Source organism: Notechis scutatus, chromosome 1 (assembly GCF_049901735.1).
Source record: "Notechis scutatus isolate UNSWTSFEM ecotype Mainland chromosome 1, rNotScu1.2, whole genome shotgun sequence".
Taxonomy (NCBI): Eukaryota; Metazoa; Chordata; class Lepidosauria; order Squamata; family Elapidae; genus Notechis; species Notechis scutatus.
This window is the reverse complement of record NC_142009.1, coordinates 166060588-166074982: the sequence shown is the minus strand read 5'-3', so window position 1 is coordinate 166074982 and position 14395 is coordinate 166060588. Positions and strand designations below refer to the sequence as shown.

Genomic DNA, 14395 nt, shown 5'->3' with positions numbered 1-14395 from the left:
CAAAAGAGATGGTGATATGTTACTACTTTTCTAAAATACAATTATTGCAATGTTAATTATATACCTAGCTGTACAGAAACAAAGCTTATAACAGCCTCATAATGGACATTTGTTTTCTGTATCAAGAGAACTAAGATTTAGTGGCTTGTAGAAGTCTAATTGTGGGAAGGGAAAAGTAAACATCTTTGCTCTATAGTGACAAACCTGCTTTGCAGATTAAGTCTCTAGCATCTCTAGTGAAATCTACTAATAGATGCTGGAGAAAATCTTTGTCTGAAATCTTTGAGGGATGCTCCCATTCAGTTTAATATTCTGAGCTAAATGACAAATAATTAATGTCATGTAGGGCAACTTCTTCACGAAGAATTCATGAATTCTTCTTCATGGCTTCTTGGTTTAAAGGAATACAATTCTAATAGGTAAACGTTAATCTGATTTCTCACCTGAATTTTGAATAAAATAACTTTTTTTTTTGTTTGCAAAGTAGGAAATCTATTGTTCTAGCAGTGGGATTTTGACTGTCTTAACTTTCTTTTTTGTGTTCCTTGGGGAATCCTGGAATTGTTGAAACTGTCTTTATCTGTCACACTATCATCTTGCTCCCAGGCCTCACCCTTTTTCTTTTGAGGTGCTGGAACAGAAATGCTAACTTTGGGGAATGTGTAGAATATGTTTCTTGAGTCCAAAATTGAAAGTGTTCAAGTTACCAACCATTCTTGATGTATTTTAACAATTCTGTGTACTGATATTCAGGCTTTTCATTTAAGCTAATCTGTACTAGCATTGACCAGAATAGCCTCTAAAGGAAGAAAGAGAATATGCGCTTTTTAAAAAACTTTAATGCACCTTCTTTCCACAATTAAAAAGCTTTTGCTGAACAGAACTACATATTTTTAATGGCTAGTTTCCTATTAATAAAAAGTATCCATTGTATTGCTGCTGTTAATGTTTATAGAAGAATCCGATAGATTTATGAAAAAATGGGTGCAAATGCTAATGATGAGATGAGCACAAATATAGCACATCCAGAACATCTTGAGACAGAAACAAGTGTTTTCATTTTGCTAGAAGCATTTTGTGGCTGTTCCAAACATCCTCAAAGTAGTCCAATCTTGAAAGATCCCTGTTTTAAAGCTCAAAACTATTAATGGATGTACAAAGAGAAATTGGGTGAGAATTAAAATATTTCATTTTACTGAAATATGGGGCAATCTTTGTTGTTCTACCTAATGATAAAATAAACACAAAAATAGCACAGGAGAAAAATAACCCACCATCTGAGGCAGGGAAAAGGAGGTTTGCTGATCTAATACGTATTTGTAGCTAACTTTAGTGTAGCTAATACTAAACTCAGTGAGGCAAATAAACATGTAATATTTACAGCCTCTAATCTGGACCATCTTCACAAAGGTGAACATATTCAGATGCTGTGATTTGAGTTACAAATATAGCCTACCTTATATGGAGGATATTTTGAAAGCATTGTGATTAGCAGAACTATTGAGGTAATTGGGCTTTTAACACAAAATGGCATATTTCATTTTCTACTAAATAGAACAGAAGTAACATATGCCCTAATTTATCTGTTTTCAGAGACTTGAGAACACTTCAACTACTCTCAAAACCCCCAAAAGTGGTAGAAACTGTTCTGAAAATGCATAGGCATTTCAAAAATTCAAGGTTAAAAAAACACGAAATGCTGAGAAAATGTTTACATGTACATAGCCACTATCAGCCAGGAAGAAGCAGGAGGAGAAAGAAAAGAAGATGAATTCAGGCCACTTACTTGAATGACTAAATATCTTTGAGGATCCCGAGCCATTCTAGAAAATTCAGCAGCCAGCTCCTTGAACTTTGGTCGACTATCAGCATCAATCATCCAACCTATAGCCATGTGCAAGAAGAGAGAAAAAGTGCTTTTGTTACAAGACTTTCTTTTTTCATAAATGATTAATTAAAATCGTAATAATGAAGAGACCACTGGAAATTAAGCAGTTATTTCTAAAACTCTTCAATTTGGTAATGTCCTCATATTTCCATTTTAAATATTATTATTCTTTACCACACTCTGCAAGTCAACCATCTTATTTTTTAAAAAACTTCTTTCTGAAACTAAGCATATTCAGTAGGACCTGACTTGCAATAAACACTGGTATAAGGTACAATTAATATATGCATTTTTACATATATTCTTTTTTCTTTTCTTTTTTACTGTTCATTCTGCTTTACACATTATCAGATGTGTAATTTGTGTTTGTGATTGCCTGAGTTATCTGTCTGTAAAGCATTTTAGTTATTTCTCTTTCTGCTTGTGGCTGAGAACTATAATGTCCATCTTCCAACTTCTGAATCCCAGTCTGAGCCTGACAATTGGATGTTCAGTTCCAGCTGCTATGTAGATTTCGGTTGTCTCTAATATTCCCAACCAGGTGCATCTATTATGATTTTTTTTGTATTTCAAATAACCAATATCTTTAAAAATAAACATTTTTCAAAACCATAAAGGTGGCTAAACATGACAAGATCCATGAGTGTTTTTTTTTACTGAATTTTATGCCTACCATAATTAATATTTCTGTGTATCTGTTGTTAATGGTGAATATAGCAATAGCACTTACATATTGCTTCACAGTGCTTTACAGCTCTCTCTAAGTGGTTTACAGAGTCAGCATATTGCCCGCAGTAATCATGGTCCTCATTTTACCAGCCTCAGAAAGATGGAAGACTGGGTCAATCTTGAGCTGGTGAGACTCAAACTGCTGGTAGTTAGCAGTCAGCAGAATTAACCTGCAATACTGCATTTTAATTACTGCGCCACCACAGTTCTTATATCTGGGCATATACAGCCTGGTTACTGTCTGTGGCTGCTAGGGAAGCATTTGCCATGCAAAGAAAGTTTCTTTTTACTGTGCATTACAAAGCTTAGAAGAAATGGTTACTTTGCCCTACTTCTCTTCTGTAAGCCAAAGGGTACAAAGCATTACTAACTCTTAGATTCTCCTCAGCAATAGGCCCCTAGCCTATCTTAGAGCAAGCCTAATTGAAGATAGCATTGATGTGCCTTCAAATCTGTCATTGTTCAACATGAAGTTCCAGTACAATGAGTCTTACCTGCTTATGTAAAACTTTTCTTTGTTTAGTTGCAATGCATGACTGACACCAAAGACAACTTGTAAAATTGCCTCTAATATACAATCATATCTATGTCCTCAGATGTTATAGGATCACTCAGTCCAGTAGAAAAATTCATAGGAAGAATTATGGATCCACTTCATATAGATTCATACTTTCCAACCACGATCATGCAATTAATTCCACCAAAAGAGGGATGAATAAATCATCATGAACACTTTTTCTATTGCTCATAATACCTCACTTATTTTAAATGAATAAAAAATTATTAGGATAACTATATTAAAGAAACTGAGGAAAAAATGAATAATGAAACAACGGTGATGACAAAGCCTAATAATTTATTTTCAGAATCAGTATTTTTGCTATTTATTATCAATATAACAATTTATTTATTTGCACATTTCTAAGGCAGCTTACAATAAAAATTGAAGATTCAAATAAATTTTTAGTTTCCAGTGCAAAGTGTGAGATTCTGATCTAGTCTGTCTGACATGAATAATTCAGACTTGATCTAAATCTTTGTCAACTGAAGTTTATGTCAGAAGAATCAATAAAAAACTTGTATTTGCCCACTGAAATTATATCAACCAGTATACTAAATAAAAGTTTTCTATGGACAAATAATAACTTTTGTGGATGGATTTTCAATCATATGTAGTTCCACCTGCAGTCTGATAGGCAGCAGGTGACAAAACAATTCATCCTTTAAATGACAACTGAGTTGCAGTGGAAAGCTTCCAAAAGGAAAAATGCATTTATTTTTGTGTTACTTACAAAAGTCTAAAAAATTATGCCCTTGTGAAAGCATGCATTTAAATTTCTTGTATTGAAGTGTACTCTGAGAAAAGCAGATACAAAAACAAAAGAACTTAGGGCTGTCAAACTGATAGCCCGCAGGTCTGATGCAGGCCACGCCCACCCCAGCTCCCCAAAAGGGAAAATATCGTGAAACCTCATTTTACCAGCCTCAGAAAGATGGAAGACTGGGTCAATCTTGAGCTGGTGAGACTCAAACTGCTGGTAGTTAGCAGTCAGCAGAATTAACCTGCAATACTGCATTTTAATTACTGCGCCACCACAGTTCTTATATCTGGGCATATACAGCCTGGTTACTGTCTGTGGCTGCTAGGGAAGCATTTGCCATGCAAAGAAAGTTTCTTTTTACTGTGCATTACAAAGCTTAGAAGAAATGGTTACCTCATGATGCAGCGAGTTTGACACCCGTGTGTTAACTGTTTCTAAGAGAACCCAAACTAAACCAACATTTATCACAGTTAATGGGATCAGTTTACCATTGACCATGATTTTGATGAGTCAAGGCCAAAATATCCCACATTAATCTTGGATGTTTTTATGTCTTTCTCATTCCTTGCATTATGATATTTTTGACATTTGGGTTGATATCAGTTATGGTTTTGCTTTTTTTTTCACTTTCATGTGCTTGGTTATCAGACTTGATTATCATCTGGCATATAACACAAGAAGCAGGAAAACTTTTTCTTCTCCTTCTCCTTTTTCTTCTCCTTCTTCCAGTTAGCCAGTAGAAAGTTGATGCTTCCTATCCAATTGCTGTGCCCTACTGCTACCACTCAATTCAAACCATAAGTGGGATCATCTTCTTTGTATCTTATGATAATGTTTTCATGTGTATACGTGAGCAGCAAGCCACATTGAAGAAATGACTGTTTGTTAATCTCAGTTAAATTAAACCAGAAATACCACAGAGTATTTCTTAATTCTTTCAAAATTAAAACTGGAGCTCCAGGATTTACATCTTCTAGCAGTTGAACAGTTGGGGAGGGAGATTTGCCAAGTGAGAATCCAGATGCAAACATAAACAAAATAATTTGTCTCCAGATTCTCCTTGATTGTAATCTTCTCACAGAGATGCACTCTAGTTAGCATGACATACCAACATCTATAAATGATTGTACTGATTGTACAAAGGAAAACTATTTCCCCAAACTGGTTTTGTTTCATTCTATTTTTTATATTGTAATTTGGAAAAAAATGTTAATCTCTTTACAACTTTTCCTATATGATTCTAGAACATGAAATGCTATCATCTAATAAACTAGTTATCATTCGAAAAGAATGTAATTCGCGTGCAATGGATTTGATACATGGCAATACTGTGTGATATTATCTACTAACAATAAGGATTCAACTAATGCAAGGCCCTTCAGTCAGATTCATCTCCTTACAAACTTCAAGGTGTTAATATACACTGCTCAAAAAAATAAAGGGAACACAAAAATAAGACATCCTAGATCTGAATGAATGAAATATTCTTATTAAATACTTTGTTCATTACATAGTTGAATGAGCTGACAACAAAATCACACAAAAATTATTAATGGAAATCAAATTTAGCAACCCACGGAGGTCTGGATTTGGAGTTACACTCAAAATTAAAGTGGAAAAAAACACTATAGGCCAATCCAACTTTAATGTAATGTCCATAAAACAAGTCAAAATGAGGCTCAGTAGTGTATGTGGCCTCCATGTGCCTGTATGACCTCCCTACAATGCCTGGGTATGCTCCTGATGAGGTGGCGAATGGTCTCCTGAGGGATCTCCTCCCACACCTGGACTAAAGCATCTCCCAACTCCTGGACAGTCTGTGGTGCAACGTGGCGTTGGTGGATGGAGTGAGACATGATATCCCAGATGTGCTCAATTGGATTCAGGTCTGGGGAACGGGCGGGCCAGTCCATAGCACCAATGCCTTCATCTTGCAGGAACTGCTGACACACTCCAGCCACATGAGGTCTAGCATTGTCGTGCATTAGGAGGAACCCAGGGCCAACCGCACCAGCATATGGTCTCACAAGGGGTCTGAGGATCTCATCTCGGTACCTAATGGCAGTCAGGCTACCTCTGGCGAGCACATGGAGGGCTGTGTGGCCCTCTAAAGAAATGCCACCCCACACCATTACTGACCCACGGCCAAACGGGTCATGCTGGAGGATGTTGCAGGCAGTAGAATGTTCTCCACGGCATCTCCAGACCCTGTCACGTCTGTCACATGTGCTCAGTGTGAACCTGCTTTTATCTGTGAAGAGCACAGGGCGCCAGTGGCGAATTTGCCAATCTTGGTGTTCTCTGGCAAATGCCAAATGTCCTGCACCGTGTTGGGCTGTAAGCACAACCCCCACCTGTGGATGTCAGGCCCTCATACCACCCTCATGGAGTGTGTTTCTGACCATTTGAGCAGCCACATGCACATTTGTGGCCCACTGGAGGTCATTTTGCAGGGCTCTCGCAGTGCTCCTCCTGTCCCTTCTTGCACAAAGGTGGAGGTAGCAGTCCTGATGCTGGGTTGTTGCCCTCCTATGGCCTTCTCCACATCTCCTGATGTACTGGCCTGTCTCCTGGTAGTGCCTCCATGCTCTGGACACTACACTGACAGACACAGCAAACCTTCTTGCCACAACTCGCATTGATGTGCCATCCTGGATGAGCTGCACTACCTGAGCCACTTGTGTGGGTTGTAGACTTCGCCTCATGCTATCACTAGAGTGAAAGCACCGCCAGCACCAAACCATCAGCCAGAAAGCATAGGAACTGAGAAGTGGTCTGTGGTCACCACCTGCAGAACCACTCCTTTATTGGGGATGTCTTGCTAACTGCCTATGCTTTCCACCTGTTGTCTATTCCATTTGTACAACAGCATGTGAAATTGGTTGTCAATCAGTGTTGCTACCTAAGTGGACAGTTTGATTTCACAGAAGTGTGATTGACTTGGAGTTACATTGTGTTGTTTAAATGTTCCCTTTATTTTTTTGAGCAGTATATATTATTTGAATATAATTTACATAACTGCTTCAATACTTCAAAATGGCAAGCATTACTACAAAGGATTTGTGGCACTCAGCTGCAAGAGAAACCCTTTCAGTAAAATTTGCCCATACAAAAAACTAGAATCAAATTAAAGCTACTCACATTTCACCATTACCATGTAAACATCAATGGTGCAGATAGGAGGCTGCGGTAACCGTTCTCCTTTCTCTAACAAGTCAGGAATATCTCTTGTTGGGATCCCATCATAAGGCTTTCCACCAAAGGTCATAAGCTCCCAAATGGTGACACCTAAAGCAAAAGTGAGAATTCTTGCTATAGTCCATACATACCAGAGACACATAATCATTTACCAGACTATAATATTGTAGTCAATATTATAGGGGCAATTCTTGTTAAAAATATGCAGAACAGACTTTTTCCACGAGTCAAAAAATAAAATAGAAGACAAGTGTCCATACTTGTATCACTTGGCATCCACCATCATTCAAGTATCTCTACTTCTTTTATCCACCCTTAGCACTTTCTTTGCCATTCCTTTTTCTTGAACCCTCCCTGACACGAATAATTGAGCTTTTGCATGTTAAATATCTTGAGCACTTTTAAGCACTGCATGGTGGATTGAGACCATTCATTTTAAAAACTGTATTTAATCTATCCTAACCTGAAACTGTAAGAGCATTGTCAAAATCAAGATATAAAAAATGCATGAAGGGGTGAAATAGTTATGGGAAGTGAGCTGGAGGTTTCAGAGAATAAACTGTATAAATTGGGGGGGAAGTTTCTTGTTTATGCTTCTTTCTTATGCTATGCACAAGGGCACCTCTTTATCAAAATAAGTCAAGGTCAACGGACAGATGCCACATTACCACCTGAAGATGCCCACATGACGTTACATACAACTATTAATTGGATGGACAGTTTGAATTATTGTGGGTTGGGAACATTGCCATCACTTTGAATATGTGATTTACGTGCTCATTTTCTCAGATTCAGAATTCCTTTGATGCTACCACTTGATTTCCAGTAAAAGATATCTTTTCTCTAATTAATGGAGTCTAAGTATTTCTTTCTTGGATTTTGAATGGAGCACCAGCTGACATTATTCTGAATCTCAGTTTACCAGCCCACCCAGAGAATTAATATTTTTCTTCCGAGGGGGTCTGAAAACAATGTCTAATCCAGCCATCGACCAAGAAGACCTGGGAGTGGCAGGAAGGCCAATTTCCCTGCTTCTAGATGTTGCAGAGGAAGCTCAGTTTTTAGCAGAGCTACATCTTGATGAGAAACCAGCTGTAAAGCCTAAATGGTCTCTGGGAGTTGGCTGGAAGGATCCGGAGGAAGAAACCCCTCCAGGATTGACCACTACTCAACGGCGTAGAAGAGAAGAACCACGGCAAGAGGATGAAAGAAGGAATCTTTTATTAGTTCAAGCCTTGCATCTTCTGAATGAAGCTGTCGGAGGAACTCATGCTGATCAAAGGTATGAGAGGGAAAAGGGGGAGGCATCTGGGAAAGCCCAAGCAACTATTCCCATAAATCAACCTGGGCCAGAGCAACAGGCGGCAGCAGCCCAGGGGCCCCCGGTGGGGGGAGCAATTGCCCGAAGGCATCGAACTCCAAAGGTGCCTCCATTGGAAGTAAAATATGGAGGAGATCCCAAGGAGTTAGGATTCTTCCTAGCCCAGGTCTGGAGCCACATGGAAGAATATGGGGAGGATTTTTCCTCTGAAGCAGCTAAAGTCAGATGTGTTACCTGGGCTTTGGAAGGGACAGCTGCAAAATGGATGGTGACTTTGCATAATGATAATGCCCCCCAGCTGATGAATTATGACCTGTTCATGACAGCGTTGCGCGCCAGATTTGAAGACCCACTAACTGAACGTAAGGCTAGGATTAGGATGAAAACATAAATCAGGGGTGGAGATCAGTGGCCGAATACACTCAAGAATTTAGAGACCTGGCATGTCATATTGGAGGCTAGTCCAGGAAGCCCTGATAGACGCTTTTAAAGATGGACTGAACGAAGATGTTTATCAAAGCTGCATTGCCAGAAGAGACTCCAGTGAGCTGCAGCTGTGGTACGTGCTGGCAGCAGAAGTGGAAATTGATCTGACCCAAAACAGATGCTGGGGGGGGGGGGGCTTGGTTGAAGCAAATCATCCCCCACCAGCCCTCGAGAAGCCTCAAAACCTCAAAAGGGAGGGCTGGCAGCAAAACCCAAAACTACTGCATACTTCTGATGTGGGAAGAAAGGTCACCAGGCTGCAGACTGCCGTGCCAAGCTAGAGCCAAAGGGGGCACCAGGAGGAGGAAGAAAACCCAAAAAAACTCCAGTCAAGCCTCACGAAATGGCTGTTAAGGTGGAGGAGGTTGTAGAGATCGCCCCTCTGAAAGGAAAGGAGCTGGGAACTCTGACCTCTTCTGGTGAAAGTGAATCCGAATCAGAAGACGACCCTCTGGTAAGTCCAAACAAGGGCCCAATGACCATCCCAGTGAGATTAAGGATATCCACATTGGGACCCCAAGGGGAAATATTGGCCTTGTTAGACTCTTGGTGCACAAGGTACTTAATCAGTTCAGAAGTCATAAAGACACTGGGTTTAAGTCTAAGAATTTTAAAAACTCCCGTAGCATTTTGCCAACTGGATGGATCAGTAGCTGGGGCAGCCCTGCACATTTCATAATGGAACCAGTGGAAATGATGATGGGGAGGCATAGAGAGACTTTGTGTTTTATTGTTGCCCCTGGGATGGAGCACCCCCTACTGCTAGGTTTGCCTTGGCTCTGAAAGTGGAACCCCCAAGTGGATTGGAGGAGGGGATCATTATGCATACACTCTGACCAACCCCCAGAAGGGAAGGGGCAATCTCAACCGAAAACCCAGAATTCCACAGAGCTGGCATCTATGGGCAGTGAGAACCTGAGATGGGGAGGAGAAAATTCCTGAAGAATATTGGGATTTAAAGGAGGTGTTCAGTGAAAAGGCCTCAGACGAGCTTCACCCCCATCGCTCAACAGATTGCAGTATTGAAATTTTTCCAGGAGTGAAACTCCCAAAGCCTAAACTGAACTCAATGACACCACGGGAGCTAGAGGAGCTGCAGTCATTTATTGATAAAAATCTTGAACGAGGTTTCATCCAACCTGCTAGGCCTCGGGTAGCAACCCCAGTACTGTTCAGCAAGAAGAAAGATGGCTCGCTTTGTTTATGTGTTCATTATAGAAATTTAAATGCAATTTCAGTGGAGAACATGTACCCCCTCCCCTTAATGAAGGACATGTTGGCCCACCTGGCCAAAGGGAAAATTTTTACGAAACTCGATTTGAGAGAAGCTTACTACCGAGTTTGAATCGAGGAAGGAGATGAATGGAAAACTGCTTTTAATTGCCCAATGGAATGTTTCCAGTTCAACGTTCTCCCATATGGTCTTTAGGGGGCTCCTATGGTATTCATACAAATGATAACCAAAGTTTTGCATGAACATTTATACAAAGGGATGCTGGTTTATCTTGATGATATTCTTATTTACACTGAGACTCTTGATGAACATGTGAAACTAGTGCGTTCAGTTTTAGAAAAACTTCAAGCTGCTGAACTGTACGCGAAGCTATCCAAGTGTGAATTCCACCAAGAGAAAATTGACTATTTGGGCTATCGCATATCACATGATGGTATAGAAATGGATCCGGGGAAAGTTCGTGCTGCTTTGGAATGGGCCCCTCCCTGCACCAGGAAGCAATTACAAAGTTTCCTGGGATTTGCTAATTTCTACCGTCAGTTTATCCTGGCTTTTGCGAAGATTGTACTGTCTATTACAAATCTCCTAAAAACCAAGGAGGAGGTGAAACCAAAGCCTAGTAGGCCACTGGAGTGGTCCATACAGTGTCAAGCCACTTTTGAGAAGTTGAAATAACTTTTTGCCGCTGATCTGGTGCTCAAACACCCGGACATGGACGCCCCTTTTGTAATCCAAGCCGATGCGAGTGATGTAGCAGTGGGGGAGGTGTTACTACAAGCAAACGAGACGGGGACTCTGCAACTGTGTGCATATACTTCCTGTAAATTAACTGAGACAGAAAGAAGATGGGGCATTTGGGAAAAAGAAGCTTTTGCAGTTCGATGGGCTCTGTTAACCTGGAGGCATTTTCTAGAAAGGACAAAACACCCCTTTGAGGTGTGGACGGATCATAAGAATTTAGAGGCTCTAAAAACTCCACAGAAACTGTCACCTAAGCAAATTATCTGGGCACAATACTTCAAACGCTTTAATTTTTCATTGAAGTACATTCCGGGGGGAGGAACTTCATGGCGGATGCATTATCTAGATTGCCTCAATATAATAGTGCCTGTCCAGAAATGATCCACCTTATTGTCCCAACTAGATAGTTGGTGGCTCCAATGGTTACCAGGGCCCAGAAAAAAGGTGAAGTTGATTTATCAAAGGATTTATCTGCACAGTTAAAAGAAGCTCTGAAACTTGATGATTGGTTCCTGACTCACTCAAATAACTGTACAGTTAGGGATGGATTGGTATTGGTGGGGGCTAAATTATATGTGCCAGCGAAGCTGAGGAACCAAATATTACAACAAGCTCATGATTCTGAAACTGCTGGACATTTTGGGTTCGTAAAAACCTTACACTTGGTTAAAAGGCAATTTTGGTGGCCTACTTTGAAAAAGGACATTGAAACTTATGTGGCTAGTTGTCCTATCTGTGCCTCAGCCAAAAGGCTGCCTGGTAAACCAGCAGGCCTACTACAAAATGTAGCTAGACCGACTGCTTCATGGAAAGAAATTTCTATGGATTTTATAGTGGAATTACCTGAAAGCGGAGGAAATACAGTTATTTGGGTAGTAACAGATTTGTTTTCCAAACAGGTACATTTCCTAACCTTGTGCAAAAATCCCACCTGTGAAAACCTAAGCTAAACTGTTTATTTTACATGCCTATAGGTTACATGGGGTTCCTGAATGGATAATCTCAGATAGGGGTGTCCAATTTATCTCAAACTTTTGAGAAGAGTTCCTGAAGTTATTGGGCTCTGCCCAGAATTTAAGATCCACCCACCAGTCTCAAACCAATAGGGCTTGTGATAGAAGTAACTTGGTATTGGACCAATATCTTAGATGCTATATTAATTATCAACAAAATGATTGGGCTGACCTATTGCCATTTGCTGAGGTGGCATATAACAGTTCGGTTCATAGTAGTACTGTGTTTACTCCATTTAAAGTGGCTTTGGGACAAGACTTTGTACCCATACCTGAGCTTCCACAGGAGAAACCTAATATTCAGTCATTGAGTGAGCGGATAACCCAACTCCAGCTTACCTGGCCAGTTACCCATAAAGCATTGGATGATGCTCATCACTCTCATAAGAAATTTGCAGACAAAAAGAGAGCTCTACAGAAACAATATCAAGTTGCAGACAAAGTTTTCTTGTATTTACAGACCACACAAAAGTCAAAAAGGCTGAGGCCTAAATATGTTGGACCTTTTCCGATTGAACGTATTGTGAATCCCATGGCAGTCCAATTGTGATTACCAAAAACCCTTAGACAAATCCATCCTGTCTTCCATGTTAGTTTATTGAAACCTGAACATACCTCCAACCTGAGACCAGCTCAGGTTGATCCCCCCGTTCCTCTTCTAATTGAGGGTGAACAACATTTTGAAATTAAAGAAATTTTGGATTCTAGGAAACAAAGAGGTCGACTTCAATATTTAGTTGTCTGGAAACACTTTCCTCCTTCCCAGTCAGAATGGGTAAATGAAAAGGATGTTCGAGCCCCTAGACTTGTACAGGCGTTTTGTGCTAAATATCCTAACAAACCTTAAAATATTATAGTATTGTGTCACATGTATATTCTTCTTTTATCTTGTATTCTCTTTCTTTTATAGGGCTAACGCCACTTTTGCAGGAGGGCCGAATGTCAGCCTTCAATATTTCTTTCCTTTGGTTTGCATCTTTCGGCTGTCATGAGTAACGGGGGGGAGAAGGGGTGAAATAGTTATGGGAAGCGAGCTGGAGGTTTCAGAGAATAAACTGTATACATTGGGGGGGGTGGAGTTTCTTGTTTATGCTTCTTTCTTATGCTATGCACAAGGGCACCTCTTTATCAAAATAAGTCAAGGTCAACGGACAGATGCCACATTACCACCTGAAGATGCCCACATGACGTTACATACAACTGTTAATTGGATGGACAGTTTGAATTATTGTGGGTGGGAACATTGCCATCACTTTGTATATGTGATTTACGTGTTCATTTTCTCAGATTCAGAATTCCTTTGATGCTACCACTTGATTTTCAGTAAAAGATATCTTTTCTCTAATTAATGGAGTCTAAGTATTTCTTTCTTGGATTTTGAATGGAGCACCAGCTGACACTAATGTTGGATTTCATTTTCTGATTCCTGGAAATCTTCGGAGCTTTCTTTCCAACATTTTCTTTCTAATACTTTTAATACTTTCACATTAAAAAAGTCCAAAAGAAAGCATCCATCACAATCAATCAAATTGTTATTATGGTCAAAGACCATCAAAAGGAGGATGGTCAATTTAAAAAGCATAAAAATACATGAGTCTAAAAAATAATTATTATAAATATATATATAAAGCTAAAACATAAAGCTAAAACATATAAAACTGAAATGCATATCTAAAAACAAAAATGTAAAAGGAATCTAAAAGGAGGGGTAGGAGCATTAGATGGAGGTAGGAGAGCATAAGGTCTGCATTTGCAGACAAAATCTATCACAGTAGAGAGCACTCTAAGAATGATGAACTAGATGCCCATTAAGCCTACTTTATGGCACAGACTATTATCTAATGGATTTTAAACACTGCTGTGTTTAAACTTCACAACATTACATTGTAGCAGGATTAGTATCTGAAAGCAGCAGGAAGGTATAGAATTGTCCTGAGTACCCTGTGCAATTTTGGTGAGATGAGGCTAGTATGAATGTCTCTGTAGTATAGGCACTAGAGGAGTACATGTTCTGTTGTTTCCACATGTCCAGAGTTGCAGGTTCATTGCCTCTCTGGGTAGGGAATCTTCCTGTATTGGCCTTCAAGGACAACCGAGGGAAGGGCATGACATCATGCCAGAGGAAAATTACTTCTGGTTAGGTACTTTGAGCTTGGTATACCATAGGGAAGGCAGAGTACCTATAGGATTCATTGGCAATAAAGGCTAGGGATTTGATTAGATCCAATTGGCACTCTGTGTCTTCTGCCCAGTGTTTAATGAAAGCCTGATCATATCCAGTTCTGAGTAGAAACGCCCAAGGGTGAGATTTTAGTTGTCACTGTCTTTTTCTAGGTGAATGACAACCATCCTCATAGATAACGAGGCAAGGCCAAGGAGGAAAGAGAATAGTCTGAGCCAGTAATTGAGTATGGAGTATGGCCACCCATACTCTAGCATTCACTTTCACAAACCCTGTCTCTA

General features: G+C 39.9%; 1 protein-coding gene across 4 annotated transcripts in view; it reads right to left on the bottom strand.

Moving 5' to 3' along the window:
- The window catches only part of ERBB4 (erb-b2 receptor tyrosine kinase 4), a 942903-nt gene that overhangs the window by 44806 nt on the left and 883702 nt on the right, over nt 1-14395 (bottom strand). For all 4 annotated transcript variants that reach the window (XM_087949416.1, XM_087949418.1, XM_087949415.1 and 1 more), the window contains exons 23-24: nt 7081-7227; nt 1787-1884 (exon numbers count right to left, since the gene is read on the bottom strand). In XM_087949416.1, the coding sequence (XP_087805542.1) occupies nt 1787-1884; nt 7081-7227 (245 nt within the window). The remainder of the gene's footprint in view (nt 1-1786; nt 1885-7080; nt 7228-14395) is intronic.